The sequence below is a fragment of the Notothenia rossii genome (assembly GCF_949606895.1).
Source record: "Notothenia rossii genome assembly, chromosome: 7".
Classification (NCBI taxonomy): Eukaryota; Metazoa; Chordata; class Actinopteri; order Perciformes; family Nototheniidae; genus Notothenia; species Notothenia rossii.
The window spans coordinates 3484671-3503919 of record NC_136905.1 but is presented as its reverse complement, the minus strand read 5'-3'; the positions used below and the strand labels follow the sequence as shown (position 1 = coordinate 3503919).

Genomic DNA, 19249 nt, shown 5'->3' with positions numbered 1-19249 from the left:
GACCTATACGGACCCGGAGCTATAATCAATACATTAATAGGGGATTTTTCGGCCCCTCCCGATTTTTTAACGCTGATTTGGGTGACTTGTGTAATTTGTGGAGAACCGAAGAGTTTTCGTTTTGGGGGTGGGGAGTCCGTCCGTCAGTCCGACTGACGGACCACTTCTCACTTCAAAAAAGAAGAATAAATCTAGACCGCAAAAATAATTAAACAAGCGAGTACCTGTTTTTCCTGGCCAAGGACAGGTTCCTTGAACACAACCCGAGCGTAACGTGTCTTCACGTGGTATGTCTCATCTGAAAGGAGTGCTGAAGGAGAGCACCGGAACGCCGCTCCAGCTCTTCAAATATTGCAGTACCCATAAGGAGCCGTACACATGCCGCAGTGTTTGCGAGGCTGTGTCTTTAGTTGTAAGCACAGTGGCGATCTGTTGTTATTAGCATCTGGTTAGCTAGCTATGCTAACGAATTTAAAGAGCTTTTCTACAACCAGGTGGAAGAGAGCTCTCTACTGAGAGGCTCAAATAACCTCAGCTCAGTGAGGTTAAGGCAAACCCATGGGCGCGGGAAGGGGGGTGCTGAGGGCGCTGCAGCACCCCTTAGCGGCAGGCAGGGGGTGCGGAGCTCCCCTGTCAGAATTATTATTTGACGGTTATTGCTGCTCCCGCCTCCCGCTGTGCATAATCTGTGTAATATGTAGCCAATAAATTCCACATTGTTGGTAAAATAATATTTTGGCCTGCCCTGAAGGTTTTTTCTGTAGCGCCGGACAATTCTACCTCAATAATATAATACATTAACCGTGCTTTACGTCAACCTCATCATGACACTAGAGAGGACGGCAGGACTGTAATTTCCCGTGTTCAGTGAATGCAACAGAGGCAATACACCAGACCAATCAGAGAGTTGCATGGAAATAAAAGTGTGCTTGTGTCATTCAAGCTCGTGTGTGTGTGTGTGTGTGTGTGTGTGTGTGTGTGTGTGTGTGTGTGTGTGTGTGTGTGTGTGTGTGTGTGTGTGTGTGTGTGTGTGGAAATAGCGCATTTAGTGTGTGTGTGAGAGAGGGAGAGAGAGAGGGACCGGTGTCAGCAGCAGGGACCGTGTTGTTAGCATCTGGTTAGCTAGCTGCACTAACGGACATACGGAGCTGTTTGTTCCACAACAAGCTGGAGGAGAGCTCTCAGGTGAGCTAAAGGACTCTCTGAGTGTTTAGATAGTTAACTTTAGTCTAAGTTATCTCAGTGGGTCTCAAACGGTTTGGTCACAAATTATTCAAAAGATTATTTCCGCGGCACACCTTCATATGATCATTATTATAAAAAAAATAAGAGAATAAAAGAAAAACAGTTATGAAATACTATATGGCAGTAAAACAAGAATACAGTTTGAAAGGGGAGTGATTTGTAAAATATCCATAAAGAAAAAGAACATCTGCTTACAGTTCTGTTTCATCTGGGTGTTGAGAGATGTATCCATAGAACTCTTAATGTTGCTCTCAAAGTGCACCAGATTGATGCTTTTAACTTCAATATTTAAAAAAAATCTTCCCGGGGGAGCATCCCCCCGGACCCCCCTAGAGGAGGTGAGGCCGCTCCCCACTCGTAAAAAATAGCACTTTACCCCTGCCTATATGCCGTGAGCTGATTATCGAGCCTTCATTGTAACAGTCGCGGGTGTACTCTGTGTTTGCCTTTGGGGAGTGCTTTTGTGGGTGCTCTATACCTATAGTGCCCGTAATAGTGTTCACTGGAGTCCAGCACCTCAGCACCCCCACTCAAAATACCTTCCCGCGCCTCTGGGCACACCTTATTATGATCATGATAGTTATTAATGAGACTAAATGAAAAACAGGTAGGCCTATAAAATACTATATGACAGTAACAAAAAAGTTGTTGAAAATAACAAGAATACAGTTTAAAAGAGGAGTGATTTGTAAAATATCCAAAAAGAAAAATCTGCTTACAGTTCTGTTTCATATGGGTGTTGAAAGATGTATCGATCTCCTCATGTTGCTCTCAAAGTGCACCAGATTGATGTATTTAACTTCAATATTTAAAAAAAAATCTTCCAGGGGGAGCATGCCCCCGGACCCCCCTAGAGGAGGTTAGGTCCACATGGATAGGATACTAAATACATTTCCACACATCTTGTGTCCATATCTTTCTGTTTTGGTGGTCATGCCACACCGTGCACATGCATGCATGCGCGAGTCATGGTGAGATATCTGGATTAAGAGGTTGCTTTTTCTTTCTTTCTGCTTCGAATAGTTCTCTCTTTTTTCACCATACCTGTGTTTGCATCACTGTAACCAATGAGCATGTGTGTATGAGAATGGCCCTGACACCATTTCAGCCCAGATTTAAACTTCTGGCAGGACAAGCTCAAGCTCAATTCTCGCACTGAATTAAAACAAAGTGAGTGAGGGACTGCAATATAAGAGGGAAAGAAAGAGAAACTTTAAAACTGTTCAATTGTTATGATGTGTAAAGCTAGGGGTGTAACGGTTCACAGAAGTCACGGTTCGGTTCATACCTCGGTTTGGGGGTCACGGTTCGGTACGGTTTCAGTACAACAACGAAAAGCAAAAAAAAAGTCCCAAATGCATTTTTTTTGTTGCTGTTATTTATTTTTAACAGTAGCATAGCCGTGGGAACATGTTTCAAATGGGGGGTGCTGTGGGGATCACATCCTCTAGGGGGGTCAGGGGGGAAGATTTGTTTTCAACATTATAAAGTAAAATGCTTCAATCTGGTGCACTTTGAGCTGAATTGCCAGAGACTAGATCTAAGGGGTACAACTCTAAACACCCATATCGAAAAGATCGGTTTACATTTTAATAATCAAATAATTATGTGGACATAACCAATAACCTAACATAACCAATAACAAGTAAATGTAACTTATTTTATTTTTGTTGTTCATTTATTTCTTATTTTACCTTAACATTTATTTATTTATGCATATTATTTAATCTCTCCAGATTTAAACAATATTTCTGGTTTACTGTCCTATAGTATGCACTGGAATGATTTCAAACCTGTTTTTATTTATCCCAATAATTATAAAGGTTGCCTTGGAAATATTTGTTTACATAAATTGTTAACAAACCGTTTGAGACCCACTGAGATAACTTAGACTAAAGTGAACTATCTAAACCCTCAGTCCTTTACCTCACTGAGCCTCTCAGTCTGTCTGGCTATCAGTCCTGTCCAGACAGCTGATATCTGTCCTGTGTTTGAGCTGCGGGCGCTTGATAAGCCAACATCCCCCACTTTCATCATACAGGGCAAATCGAAAATGTAACCGGGGTGAAAAGGGTGTTATCTTTACTTAATTATGAATGTTGTTACATTAGGGCTGAAAATTCGTTTTTTTGTATTATATTTCCATTTAATCTTGTGGACGTGCAGATTCCCTTTCCTCCATCAAGGGGGTGCTGCAGCACCCTCAGCACCCCTACTTCCCACGGCCCTGAACAGTAGTGCAACTTTTGGTATGAAAATAAGGAACTCTAACATTTGGAATCATTAACTGTACTACACAGTTAAAAACAAACCAGAAACAGTAACACACACACTCAGATGGCCGTATTATTTATAATGGCTGATGTCAAACAAAAAGGTTAAATAACCTGTACAACTAAAAAGAATGTCTTGAAAATATTAAAATAAATAATAAGAAAGTGTTTCAATCACAATCAATAAAAGGCAATACAGAACTGTATAACATCTCCTGATGTCAAAATATAAAATAAATACAATGATAAATATAAAACTAAATAAAATCTGTACCTTTAGGAGCAATGTCTAACATGTGTAATTAACTTGTGAGTGTGTGAGGTCATTATGCCTGAATAAAGGTACTCAAGCTTTACTTTATTTTCAAGTTTTTCTTCAAAAAGATGAGTTTGTCTAGACTCTACGTTGTCAGTAGTGAGGGCAGATCTGTTGGCGGTAACTATGTCACCTGCCGTCGAGAACACCCTCTCGCTGGGGACTGAGACTGACTCGGAGGTGATTGAGCATGTTTGACGTGTTAACATTAGCATCGAACAACGCCGACACACCGCCCTCGTCCGATCCACCACTCGCACCCCATCATTGTTGTAGTCCACAGGGAACCCGAAAGGTTCCCACACAGCTGATTTAAAAGAAGCAGGTGGGTTCTAGCTCCTGTGTGTTTTGCGAATTCGCCATAGCTGCTAACTTTTCTTCTTCATGTATTGTGTTCGTTTTGTTGTGTTTTGTTCTTGTTCTTCATTTGTTATTTACGGGCGGCTGGCTTTTAGGCGCAATACCGCCCCCTGGATTATATATAGTGTAATACTGCCCTGAGTGACAGACTTTTCTCCCACTCGTAAAAAAAGGCGTATTCTCCGTGTGACTGCATGTGCCGAACCGTGACGTCTGAACCGTGACGGTACGGGACGAATACGGATACCGTTACACCCCAAAGACTGATATTGTTCTATAATCGTCTGAAACAGTTAAGTCAGTGAAACGGTTAACAAAGAAAAAGGGAAACTCAAGCTGCTGCTACACTTTATTTTATTTATCTAAAATAAACACTTTTAAGATGCACACATTTTCAAAAGCTATTTTATTTATTTTCTCTATTATATTTTTAAATGCAGCCCGAGAGGAACATTACACAGATCCACAGTATTTACTGTATATCTGTAGAGTTCAATGTTAATAAATAATAAATATTGTTGTTTATGAATTGTACTTTCTTTATTTGATTGGCAGTCAGTTGATTACATGCAGACGTTGATAAAGCTACAGGCTAATTCAATACATATCACTAATTCATAAAGCAACTTAGACATTTTGATGTTCCGGACCTTTGCATGGGGAAATGTTCTCTAACTGGACCTCGTCGAATTTTAGTTGAATACCCCTGCTCTAGACGGTGCAATAAAAGCTTAAAAGTCCCAGCTACCATTCTAGAAAGGCGCTTGTGGTTTTTGACACCTTGAGAGCGGTTTCAGCTCTGACCGATACACACACACATTCTAGACGGTGCGGTGCAATAAAAGCGTAAAAGTTCCAGCTACCATGCAGAGAAGGTGCTTGTTGTTTTTGACACCTTGAGAGCGCTTACAGCGGGTGTGAAGACAATGGACATAACAGGATGCAGGCGGCCTACGCACACGTTCAAATCAACTTCCTGGGCCAGCGAATCGTAGAGACAATCTGCCCTTATTTGTCTCTGTTAATAAATGAAGTCTCTGTTAATAAATTAAAGTATAAAGTTTGCATATATGATATTGAAATGTTTAAAGAAAATAACTTGATTCTAAAACATGACATTGACAATGTGTTCTGCTTTCATGGAAAATGTTCATATTCCCTCTCTTTAAAATGACATATCATTACTATGAGTTTGTATTTGTTTAATTTTTAAACCTCACATTTTTTAATGTTCAATAATTAGAAGTTGAACAGTTGTGACCTCCTTTCTGACTCAAAGAGAGAAAGGGGGATGACCTGATGAAGAGAGGGAGGAGGAAGAAGACTATGGAGAAGAAGAAACGAGAGGTCTTGAGGCCTTGAGAGCTTGGAGGCTTCTTGGAGGAAGTTTTCGGAGGCCCAAGCCCTGGGCCCTGGGCTTGGGCTTGGGCTCTTTTAGACGGCTTGAGGACTTGACTTGAACCTCTTGCTATTGCATTTTGTCTAGTTGTCTTTATTATTTTTAAGGATTCTTTTTAATCCTCAATTTTTGTTAAAACCTTAATAAATCTGGTTTGTACTTTGTACACTTCAACCCAAAACTCCTTGTCTCTCTCTCGTGGTATCTGAAGGTATCTGCTTGGTCAGAGTGAGTTAGATACCCTTCCTTGAAAAAGGCTGACATTAGTTGATCATTTGGATTTAAATTGTTTAAAGGGAATGTGACATATGCTCTGCTGATGTGGTGATGTCACTGCTGTGACATTGAATATTTGACTCTGGCTGTGTTTGATATTACATTTGCATTGTTTTGATTGATATATTTGGGGATCAAGAGAGGGTGGGGACTGTGGGTTCTGAAGCTGCCCTAATTACCAGGGAGTCTCCCATTAACAGAGGGATTCTCCTCCAGGGGCAGTTTATATACTGCTCTGGGGTTCTACCAGCCCACCAACACCTACTACACCATACAAACCGTTTTGCTATCCTGAAGCGGTCGGACATCCGAGGCCAGAGTGCCTAAAATAGGGATACGACGGGCAGCGTGGTGTTAGAGGCCACGTTGTAGACTCCCCCCTAAGCAGATTACGTTGATCTTGCGTGTAGATTCTGGGGGGTTTTGAAGTCCTAAAAAGATGGGACGGCCATTCACCAGAGCCTTATCAGCACCGGAGTTTGGTATTGGAGACGGCCTGGGTATTAACTATTTAGTTGTATCGAAGTTAGATTCCTTTTCAATGTAATCAGGAAACGGTTGTAAAGTATGAACATTATCCCAGGCTGTGACTGTTAAAATTATTATTTGTTAAATGTAACTAATTTAATAATGTAAAAGCAGGATTTTAGAAGACAGTTCTTATTAAAGGTCCTGTTTCCTCAATACTGGAAGCTGACCGACCAATCAGAGCACAGCGCTGGCTACCAAAGTGTTTTACAACAATGTAAAAACAATGTAATAAACACTAATCAGACATGCACAGACAGTATTCAGATACTTCACTTACAAGTAATATTACCACATTGGACTTTGATTAAAGGAGATGAGAGATTTTTCCTGCACCATTTTAAGGCTTCAAAACAGGCATTTTTAGTGTATGTGTTTGGAGAAATGACACAATCAATGGCCCAGAATTGTACTTTATAAACTCTGAATCTTGTGGTGCTTGGTGAAATACAGACTGATTAAGCCGGCCAGGTTATATGCCTTTTTTGGAGCCCTTTTTTGTAATATTGTCTACCATCTTTTTTTAAATACTCAGCAATATCAGTCTCAGCAAGAATGGTGTTTTAACGCTTATTAAAAGAAAAACATGCATTCTTGTTCTCAGGAGGGGACATTGACAGAGGAGTACTGGAAAAGTACACAGTAGGCCTAAGTACTTCATAGGCTACTTGTGGGGGTAGTTTCACTAACACTGAACTAACAAAACTAACTAACAAACTAATAATTCCCTCATCAAACTTAGCAGAAGTGGCTGATTTTGTTCTCAGCAGGGGACTTTGACAGAGTATTTCTCAAAAAATACACAGTAAAAGTACTTCAATGTATTGTAAGTAGTAAGCTAATACAAAGTCAAACAGTATCAATTTCATTAAGAAGTAATGGTAAAATTATATTTGTATCACTCATCAAAGATAGCAGAAAAACATGCATGGAGGGGACTCTGACAGAGGATTACTCACAAAGTAGCTACACAGCAAAAGTAATTCATTTTATTTCTGGTAGAAGTCAAACTAGAACCGAGTCCAACCGTGTCAGTTTCCTTAAGAACTTGTGGTAACAAATATTTGTATCACTCGTCAAAAAAAAAAAAAACTCGAGAGACGGCTGAGTTGACCGCAGTGCAGAATCGCTGTATAGTTTAAATCTCCTAACAATGTTCTCCATTTTAGACCTTATTATATTTACAGCCCTAAATAACATCAATTTTCTGGGCTCAATATGTGTCTTGGCCGCTTTCGTTGTGATTCAACTTGTTTCCCTTTGTTTATAATATTATCACCGCTTTTGTTTTGAAATCACTTCCGTGATTCACTTCGCCCCGCCCCTCGCTCCAGACCATTTAGTAAGGTAAAAAGCAAAAAGCAAAAAGGCCTCTCAAACGCTCTTCCGTTTACGTGTTTAATAAAGAAAAACAATTGGACGGTAGATACACGGATTCAGAAATCCTACAACGAAGCGGGACATTGAAGTGTTCTCCTGAGAGAGGGGCCCCGTTGAGGGAGTTTACAGATGAAAAGGCACAGAAAGACAGAATCTCAATAACAACTATATTTTGGTGTTTTTTGTAAATAGCGACGTTGTCAAGAGGAAGTAAAGTCCCCTGGTGTGTCCCCTACTCTAACTGCCATGAGAAAACTCAAAATCTATTTTCCAAAATCCTGCACTAGAGGTGCTCTTAAAAGCATTTTTAAAAACGGGGACATTTCCGGGGACAGATTGAACATGTTGTGTCAAATGATGCTACCCCGTCGTGAAATGCACCCCCTGGCCTGCCGTAAAAAGCCCCCCCCCCCCTCAAAAAAAGATGCTTCTATTAATCCCACCCTCGAGCACGTTGGAGGGTATAGTTGTAGGACTAGTACCAACAAATGTGACATTTTATTGTCAGAGATAGCAAGGGGTGCATATCGTGGCAACCAGGCTGTTCATAAAAAGCACCCCCAAAATAAAAATGTTTCTATTAATCCCACCCTCAAGCACTTGATGTAAAAATAAACAATACATTGTAAGGCACAAGTACAAGCACAAGCACAAGTATACATACAGGATGTCACAATTAAATAAAAACATATATTAAATACAAAACTTAACTGAAAAATAAGTGAGGAATGAATGCAAAATCCAGGATTCGACAACCCAACCATCAAAAAGACAACATAGAATAGTGGACTCTCCATTCAAATGCGCGTTCCCGTGTCAAGGGGTGCATTTCACGACGGGGGTGCATAATTTGACACAACACCGGGGATTTGGCACCAAAGTCAGGCAGGTCTTTGGTTTGATCAACATATATGAGGCCGGACACGGAGGGCTTTCCTTTTTGGTAAATTCTGCTATGTTCATATATATAAATAAAAACACACATGACATCATAAGCAGAGAGAATGTGTCCAATCAGCTTGTTGTTCTCCCTGTGCCTCGTACCGAAGCTCCCGCTGCGTCCAGAGAGTAAACACCATCTGTGCCTCTGAGTTTGGTGTCAGAGGAAATACTGAAGACTCATTTGAAGTCCTCTTGAAGATGTCCGGGCTGAATCCTGACTTCTGGGAGTTGTTGCCTCGACCTCCTCTCCGTGTCCTTCCTCCACACTCAACCATGATGAACCACCACGAAGAGGAGGAAGAGGAGGAAGAGGAGGAAGATCATCCTGCTGTTTGCTGCTACACTACAGGTAAGGCAAGGAAAGTTTATTTACTGCACCTTTCAACACAAGGCAATTCAAAGTGCTTTAAGACATTAAGAGCAATAAGAAACTTATTATGAAATGGCATTTAAAAACACAAAAAGCAAAGATATAAGGTAGGTAAAACAAACATTAAAATATTCACTTTTTGCAGTTACAATGTTTGTTGAGTCCAGACCCTTAACATCTACACTAAGACAGGAATGATTTTAACATGAAGAATTATTATTATTTTCCAAATAGGCCGGATTTTCGGTCAATGGACAGACAGGTGCATCGGTGATACTTACAGATTTGTATCATTTATTCAGTGTTACAGTCCTGCCTTAGACCCTCATCATTGAGTTGACTACAAATGACTGGGATAATCTCATCTCATGACGAATTTAACCTTTTAATTTGAATCCTTCTGAGAGATGTGTGTGGTTGTTTCTGATCCTGTTAGTGTGTGTGATGACTGTGTGTTCATCTTTCTTAAAAAAGGAGATATCCTGATTTGGCCCCCCACAAGAGCTTGCAAAGAATATAATATGTTTATTATACGGGTACAGGCCGATTTAAGCACGTTGCCCATAAACTACATGTCCCACAATGCATCTCAAATTTGACTTTTTTCTCAGAATTTGACTTTGCCCTAGACTTCAGCTTTCAGACGTAGTTAATTATGAAGATATTACCCTATCCGATAATAATCCAATGCAGAGGCAATCATGTAATATTTTACATTATTTGATAAATATTAAATATTTATATATGTATATTTATATAGTCTTAAAGTCACAACCGGCCCTTTGAGTGCAGCCATAATGCTGATGTGGCCCGCGAGGAAATTGAGTTTGACACCCCTGCTGTAACAGATCTGAAGATTTAGCAGCCACGTATATATTACACAGTTATTAATGACATATATATACATATATATATACATATATATATATATACATTGCATATATTGCACATTGTTGGTATTTAACAACAAGGGGTGATATAGTCTGTGTTGTGTGTGTGGTTTCAGGGGCCGTGGTGGTTATAAAGATTGGTTATTAAAACCTTGTTGATCCTGCTGCTGCGTACATGTCTGTGCATGACCCCCCCCCCCCCCCCCCCCGCTCTGTGTGCATCAGTGCCAGTTTATTCAGATGGTCCAGACCCAGCAGGAGCAGGAAACAGACGCTCAGACAGCTGAGTGCACCTCCACCTGCAGCCCTGCTTCAACCAGCCATGCATGTTTGATGTGGGAAGGAAATGTTGTTATTAGTAAATTATGCCTTTCTTAATTTTGAAGATATAAAACAAATGCATGTTGATACACAGTGAGTCCAGCAATGACTCCACACTCCAAAGAGGAGAATAGCTGCTACTACTTTCACATGTTCACTTAATCACTCTCAATTAGTAACTACCAACTAAACCTGCAAAATAATAATAGTGAATTAAAAAGTGCCATATTTAGCATGAAATTGAAGTATAAGGGAAAGACAGATTGTTTAACTTCTCCTGCATTACTTGCACATTAGTCTTGGAACATTTTCTTTCTACTCTGTTTCTTCTTACACTATTTATATAGTTTTATATTGGTTTTATGTCTCGTATATATTTATGTTGCATTGTTGGAGGAGCGTGTGACTTAAGTGTGTCATGTGCATATCTACTCTACTTTGAATATGACAGTGAAGCCTTTTGAAGCTAGTTGCCTCCCCCTTAACTCGTCCCCTGTGTCTGCAGGATGTGATGGGATCCTCCGTCAGAGAGGTGAAGCTCGTTGCTCTGCAGCTCCTCCTTCCTCCCTGCCGTCGTGGAGCCTCTCTGGTGAGGGGGGGGGACAGCAGCTTCTCCCTGGTGGGGGGGGGGACCAGCAGCTTCTCCCTGGGGGTCAGCAGAGGGGGGGTCCGTGGATGGAGACCCAGGGGTGTGTGTGTGTTTATGGGCAGAGGGAACCAGAAAGTCTACACTGGCCTGGATCTTCACACGTCTGCTACGGAGGTGAGCTTTTACCTGATGCATAACCTTAAAGGGGACCTATCATGCAAAATGCACTTTTTGATGTCTTTTTATATAAAGACGTGTCTCCGGTGAGTCAGGGAACTCACGCAGCGTCAGAAAATAAATCCCTCTCTTTTCTTCCGTACCAAAATCTCTAAAAACGGGGCAACAACGGAGCTGATCCAGATTTGCGGCCGATATGACGTAATATCTGAAATGTGGGCGGGCTTTACACCCACGGGCCAATCAGAAACAATGAGACGTGTTTTGGAAGTAATATGGTCTGTGTTTACATAAGCAAGCATCACTAACACTCAGAGCTAGCCTGTACTGGAGAGAGTTTTCTTTTTTGTTAAACCTACTGACCCAAAATCTGCACTTTAGCAACAGCTGAAAGGGATTTGAGGCTAGAACATGATCTGTTTGGTATTTTGAGCAAAACACTTCATTGACATATTTTTTTTATTTATCTGAGACCTATAATATATGCCTAAAAATAGTATAATAGGAGACCTTTAAATTAATATTTTAATAAAAGAAAGTGCAGCTGCACACTTTTGTAATCATATGTTTATGTGTTTTGCAGTAGATTTATATTCTTATTCTGCATATTTTATATTGTTTACTCTATAGATAATCTGTTGATCGTTTTTTACTATTGATATATTAACCTTTTGTTTATTTTTACTTTATTCTATTTGTATTTTATTCTATGTTTCATGTATGCCTGTTAATATACAGTGTTCTAAAGTCACCAAATACATTTACTCAAGCACTCCACACTGAACTCTACTTGAGTAGTAATAGGGACGGCCCCATTGTGATTTTTTTTCAAGTGGCTCGTTGGTCTAGGGGTATGATTCTCGCTTCGGGTGCGGGAGGTCCCGGGTTCAAATCCCGGACGAGCCCTTACTTTGAAAATCTCTACTTAACTGAAACACATATTTCTATGTATACATCTGTGTTAAAAAATGGAATGTTACCTAATCTGCAGAAATGCCGTGAAAAGTCATACAACACCCAAACTGAGGGGGATGCATCATGTTTAAATTAATATGTACTTCTGATCTAGTCTGAAGTATACAAGCTTGATTAATTATTATAGTATTCCGATTTATAAACCAACACTTTTAAAACGAGACAGAAATTATTACTTTTAGTTCTACTAATTATTTTTGAGAACTCAACTAAAGTTAGTTCAAAGTGAGATTTCTGATTAAAAAGACAGAATTCTATGATTAACAAACACTTGAGAAATATGTATTGTTTCTCACTATTTACTCAAGTGAAGAGACAAAAGTATGCATTAAGCATTAATATGCTTAAAGTACCAAAAGTACTTATTCTGCACAAGCGCCACAAAGCAGCCGAAGTTATTTCACTAATGTAGAAGAGTAATTTGTCCCTCTGAAACGTACACAGTGGAAGTAAATTACAAGTACACCAAAATTGTACTTAAGAACAGTAGGCCTACTTTAACGAGTGTACTTAGTTAAATGTTAGCACTAATTGACAGCAGTGTTGTGCTTCCTGCAGTGAGGAGGATGGTGGTTGGAGTGCAGGTGGTGGAGGAGGTCGCTTTTGAAGACACAATCGAAGTGATGTAAGTATTATTCATATATTTATTAAGTTATGCTATTCGGACCACTAAGTTGTTTTTATAACATATGTACTATCAATTCAATCAAAGCTGATTTATATATAGCCCAATATCACAAAACATGTTTGTCTCAGTGGGCTTTACAGATTAACAAACAGAGATGAAAAAAAAAAGATAAATACAATTACAGACAATTAATGGAAAGAGATAAAACATGAAATACAAATAAAATGAGGTAAAATGCAACAGAAAGACAATAAAAATACAATGAAAACATTAATAAAATACCGTAAAATGTAGAAATCAGGAAGGCAGACATAGGGTAATCTAAAACCAGATGTAATGATAGGCTTTGGTAAAAAGGACTGCACTTATAGATCTCTCTATCAGGTCTCTTCGACCCCTCAGAGCTCTTCATTCACCCATTCACACCTCATTCATGCAGAGCAGCACCACTTGCTCTAGTGAAGCTCACACTCACACACACTCTCACACTCACTCACACACACTCTCACACACACACACTCTCACACACACTCTCACACACACTCTCACACACTCACTTACACTCACACGCTCACACACCGTTGGCCATCAGGAGCAACTCAGGGTTCAGTATCTTGCCCAAGGACACATCGACATGTTGACTGAACGAGCTGGGATCTAACCAACAACCTTCTAACTGAAATACGAACACAGCCACTTCTCTTAAGAGGGAAAGTCTTCAGCACTGTTTCCCTCTCTGATAAAAACAGGAAGCTGGTTCCAGAGAAAGGGAACTAGATAAAAACAATGCAAAGAGCAACTCGAGCAGGCAGCGCCATCACAGTAACTGAACATATTCTAACCTTCTTGGGTTTCGGTGCATGTTTGGTTGAAAAATATGTTTTCTCCCCTCAGAACGGAGCACATATACACGGATGATCTGCTGGACCCCGAGCTGCTGCAGGACGCCCAGCTCTACCCCACATGAACCCTGAAGCAGGATCCCTTTATTTGTCCTGCAATGGGACATTTACATTATTACAATAGAGAGTATAGACTTACATGTGGTACACGCCTCAGTATGCACACTTTATTCGATAACTCAATAAGTAAATGGAGGACATCATAAATACAAATTGGCTCATCTTACTCTCCCCAATGTTTCAAATGTGTTGACTGTTTTCTTACAACAGTCAATATTAGGTTATCTTATGTATGATTTCATTTTTAATATGGAAAAATATCATGTTCATTTTAATATGTAATAAAATGATCAAACAAAGTGAACTTTCATTCATTCAAGTCAAAGGTCCCAGGTCATGCTTTTGCGGTTATCACCCGTCCCCTTGTGTGTTATGAAGGTTTTTCTGTATGTAAACGGTCTGCAGTCAAAAACCTCAAAGTACACCCTGCAGCGAGTAAAACTCTAACACAGAAAAGACCTCCCCAAAACTCCTCGTTGGATTTCCAATGTTTTCTTCCTGGGTATCGTGACGTAGGGATACCCAGTAGCCACGCCCAGAGCTATGGCCGCACCCTCTGCCAGCCGAACATATACTGTTGGACGCTCGGGTTCAGTTGAACACTGTATCCAGTCATGCCAACGAGGGTCTGTTTCCTGTCTTGTGAGGGGAAATCTTCAATGCATGCCTTACCGAGGGCAGAACCACGACGAGGTCAGTGGTTGACATTTTTTGTTAACACTGTTCCTTCAGATGTTCGAGCCGGTATTGTACTGTGTGCGCGGCATTTCACGAACCAAAGCTTAGGAAACATTGCAGCGATTCATGCCGAATATGCACGGCGTAGGACACTGAAGGACGATGCTGTTCCTACTTTGTTTGGACCAGCGGGAGATTCAGGTACACAACCTGTAAGTACGCATTGTTGTTTGTGTATTTATGATGTTGTTACGTTCCCTTCTAAATCTAGGGGTACAAAGGGAAGTAACAACACACAAAATAACCGGGCGAGAGAAAAAAGGAGAGGAAACTGAATGCTGAAGCCACAAAGTGAGGTTTTAATTACCACAAAAGTAAAGAGTCTCACCAGCCAAAATATCTGAGGCTACACAAACATCGAATCTTTCAAATAACGAGCTTCCCCAGATCCTGCCTACCACGACTTACCTACCTATCTTCTGGAGCGTGCCGGGCTCGAGGCGACTTTAAGGCAAACATCAGCGGCCGAAACTCTGAAACGCCTGCCCCCAACAGGGAATAAATCCAACCCGATATCACGGCAAGACGTGAACATGTGACAATGTACCATGCTGGGAGACGTGAAGATGTCACGATTTCGTCCCTTCAAACGTGACAGTTACACGGTATTACTAACCAGTAGAGAAATACCCAGAAATGCCAAGCAAATGCTACCCCGACGTAATGATTTATTTTTTAATAGTCACACTCGATTACGCCGATGTTCTTGTTGCCCCAGCTGGTCGACACCTCTTTTAGCAGAAACAAAGGCTACATTAATGTATTGAATCGATGTTAATCCATGCGTGTGGATCATAGGTGTGGATGTGGAATTAATGGACGTGACGTTGTGCAATTGAGTTGCCAGGCAACAGCTTCAGTTCGTGGTAGTTAACAAACTCTTCAACTACAACCGTAGTTATATTTAAAAACATGTTAGAAGGCCTCACGAAATACTTTAATGCAAATTAAAATATAAATGTGAAGGAATGTGTTTAATACTTTATTCCGAGTGTGCTTGCTTTTCTCTTTGGAGGTCATCACATAACGGCATTGTAATACACGGTTCGGCTGCATTAAATATTACAGATCTGCCGTAGTTCGCTATTCATAGAGCCCTGATGAGAAGACTTCTAGACAAACAGGAAGAACTGCCGCCAAAACTGAAAACGTGACGTGGATCATAAATATATCAGCAATTAAACAACATCTTACATTTCTTTTCACACAATACGTCTCTTAGCAGTATCAACACTAATTCGGCTGACTTTTATATTTGATCCAATTGGTAGATAGGCTGTATTTACACCATAACGGTGCAGAGCTGATAGAAAAGGACACCTGGTGGTTAAAGCACGTTATTGAATTGTATAATTTTATTATTTATTTTATATATTTATTATTCTTACGTCGAGGCGTGCAGGAAACTAAACCCACCTCCCCTGAACATGGGTCGACTGAGTCTCGTCATGCCTGCCTACAAGCAGTATTGCTGAGCAAAGTGACTAAGGCAAGCACACACTTGTAAAAAAAACAAACACACTTCAGTGTCTCTGTGTGAGTCAGGCAACACTAACCAGAGGCCTGTACTACGAAGCTGGTTCAACCTAACCTGGATATGTTTGAGTTAGCCGGTTGGAATAATCCAGCGTTTCTCAAAGTGTTGGGGCGCAGAGATGTGATAGGTGGGTCGCGAATGGACGCGATGAACGAGAGTTTTTTTTTTTTTTTTGGACCTCAGGCCGGAATCGAACCTGAGTCCTCGCGGGCGTTAGTGGACTGTTACAGCTGGAGACTCGCAACGGCGGTGGACTTTCACAGCGCCGGATCCGCCGGAGCCTCGCAACGTCGGGTGTTTGCGGCGGCGGGTGCGGTATCGGCGCAGCGGCGCTGTGAAAGTCCACGACCCACCTATGTCAGAGCCAGCGGCCTACCAAAGGCAGCGGCCCATCGGGAAAAGTCCCGAATCTCCCGATGGCCAATCCGAGCCTGCTCACACACACACAACTGAAACCAAAATCATTTACAGCGTTGCAGTCGGGAAGAAAAGCAATGTGGAGCGGCACCTCACCACTTCACAAGGACTTTAACCGTGACACTTTTCGAAATCCCGTTTGTGTTCCCCCACTTTAAAATAGGCCTATGTTTATTATAATTTGTTTAACGCAAGCCGTCATCGCCACGGAGGAGCACACACAGAGAGAGAGAGCGAGAGAGCTAAAGAGAGCACACATTTATCTATTTAATATAGCCTAGGTGTAAAAAATAAAGTAAGAAATCATTCCAATGTGTACTATAGGACAGTAAAAAAAAAAAAAAAGTTTAAAATGGGAGTGATTAGTAAAATATGCATGAATAAAAAAGAAAGAATGCTAACTAGGTAACATAAGATAAGAATAAACTAGTTTAAATTATTTGTTATTGATTTTGATCATATTCTAAAGTTGTTTGGATTATTGAAAAGTATACAGCTCCCTTTCAGTGTGTTGAGAGCTGTATCCATAAATTCTTTTTTTGATCAAAGTGCAACCGATTGAGGCATTTCACTTCAACATTAAAAAAAAAATCTTGCGGTCCACCCCCAACTAAAGCAGGTTAAAATAATTAAATTGCATACATTTTCTTTTAGTAAACATTGAAAACGGGTCCCACAGACCAAAACAGCACACAAAGGTTAAAGGTAAGCATATAATAATGTTCAAATGTGCTAAATATATACAGTGCAAAAAAACTAAAAAAGAGGAGTAAAAGTAGCTCACGACTTGTTTTATTTTTTGAAAGTAGCTCTCATCCTAAAAAAGGTTGGAGACCCCTGTTATAGAACGATACATTTGACCATTTTAAGCTTGGCCTACCATTTTATTGGAGCGATGAGGAACAGGTGGGGCTTGAAAAGGCCCACCTCTTCAAAGTGGGGAATGACAGAAAAAGTTTGAGAACCACTGGCCTAATCCAAAACATACGCGCTCTCGCTAAACTGTACTACGACGCGGGTTATCAAGTGGATTGCTCAAGCCAGCCGTGTCCTATCTAGTTAGGTGCGCGTTCACATGAAAGGGGTGGTATCTGGAGCATTCGACCAATCACAAACATGGAGAAGCGTACTGACAGCGCAGCGTCATACTTCCTGAATGAAAAGTCTATAATATTAGACATATGAAGAAGTTAAACTTTAAACATCCATGACTTAAACACTTTATCCAGGATAAAAGCCACATAGCTGCACCTGCAAGGTGAATACAGCTGGTAAAAGAAAAAGTGTTTGAATGCGTACATTAACAGGTTTATGATATCACTGCCCCGTCTAAGACACGAGTGGATCTGACTTTAATTACATTTGTCTCGAGTTTTTCGTCAACTTAATGTGTTGCTTAAAATAATACTTCTGCATACAGTAGCCTATGTGACACTGTGAGTGTTGCACGGCCAGATACGGCTCAGCTGACTCAGATAAGGAAATATATGATACATTATGATGTGATATACCGAGGACTGTACTTAATGTTACTCTGATCCGGTTACTTATGTTGTGGCAGATATTTAAGTAAGCTTTCTTAACGCTAATGTTATAATAGTCAGATTGCTCTGAAGATGGGAGGTGATATTCTATTAATGCTCACGTTCACACCGTCGGTGATTTTTGCCAGCCGTCTTTCCTGCAACGGCAGCTTTTCTGTATTTCCTTTCTCCTGTAATGTGACTTGATCGCTTTAAACTCCGCACACTGAGCTCTGATTGGTCAGCAGGCAGTGCTTTCACTGAGTTGAGCTCTTACAACCTAACCAGCTCCGGGGCAGGTTAGTCGCACAGCATAAGTTACCATGGAGATCTAGCCTGCTAAAAAGAGAACCAGCTTCGAAGGACCGGAAACCCTGAGTTTTCCCTGAAGTTAGCCGGCTAAGCGAAAATCCTGCTTCGTAGTATACCCCCCAGGCTTCGTGTGATTCTGTTTATTTGTGCCATTGATCATTGTGGAGAGCAGGCAGAGGTTTTGTTTTGTATTATAGCAGCTATCAGATGGAATCAATACATGTGCTGCACAGATTGTCATGTCCGACTATCACAAGTAGAATCATAATGAAATACGCTGGTAAAATGTGCCTTAAAAACAGCTTATGCCACAATAGAGAACCGCAGAGATGCGTCCTAAAACCCGGAAGTAAGTTAGCATTTTTACCGCTTCCGGTTCGTTCGACAAAAAGCAATGCAACTTCTCCATAGTATTATGGAAAATAGCTCGAAATAAGGTCTGTGTTTGACACAAATTGAAGAGACAGATCACGTTTTGTTTCAATGACATTAAATATCCCTGCTTAATGTCAAGAAAAAGCATTTATTTGTAACCGAACATGAATGATTACAGAACTGAAAATTAAAAAAACTTTTACAACACCTGTGAAAACACTCGTCTCCTTACAACACTATTTAGCCTTTCAATGTTGCTTTACATGGTTCCTGATGTATTGCTTTCAGTTTCATTCGTTTTCCAGTCTGGGAACAGCAGAACTAAGTATTTTTAAACACCACCTGTCTGCCAGCATGAGAGCCCCACCTCCCCCCGCCTCACTACTATCCCTCCCTTGGGCCAGAGTGATACCACACCCTATTGTAGATCAGGCCGGGGTTAGGACTCTGTTCTTCTCACGTAAAGCACAAATCCAATCTTCAATAAGTCAATGTAAGATATGCAAATGGTTCTCTTGAATCATGTGATGTTGTGAAATAATTGAGTGATGAATCTAGCAGTGCATTTAACTAGATTGCCTGGTCTGTTCAGAGAAAAGATATATACATGTTGAACACCACTGCCTCCAAGTGACTGAATTGAGTGATAGCATTTCTGTGCAAAAACATTTTTGATTGAACTGAGCAAGTGAATACATACAAACCCATCTAGGCCG

The 19249-nt window shown here is 40.6% G+C and overlaps 1 protein-coding gene and 1 long non-coding RNA gene across 3 annotated transcripts in view; both read left to right on the top strand.

Moving 5' to 3' along the window:
* LOC307012876 overlaps positions 1–19182 on the top strand; it is an 85828-nt gene extending 66646 nt beyond the window's left edge. The window contains exon 2 of the long non-coding RNA XR_013800751.1: positions 17747–19182. This is a non-coding gene — a long non-coding RNA (uncharacterized lncRNA). The remainder of the gene's footprint in view (positions 1–17746) is intronic.
* Positions 8674–13930, top strand: LOC307012853 (uncharacterized protein). Of its 2 annotated transcripts, none has more exons than XR_013800743.1 (5): positions 8674–8720; positions 8827–9068; positions 10806–11063; positions 12583–12666; positions 13564–13619. XR_013800743.1 is itself a non-coding variant. In XM_079640052.1 (5 exons), exons 1-5 carry the CDS (start codon positions 8689–8691, stop codon positions 13634–13636), a joined length of 672 nt encoding a protein of 223 aa, XP_079496178.1. In that variant the 5' UTR covers positions 8674–8688; the 3' UTR covers positions 13637–13930. The 2 variants fall into 2 exon arrangements, 1 of the variants encoding a protein (XP_079496178.1); XM_079640052.1 differs by having other exon boundaries at positions 12600–12666; positions 13564–13930.
* Positions 19183–19249: the final 67 nt, after the last annotated feature.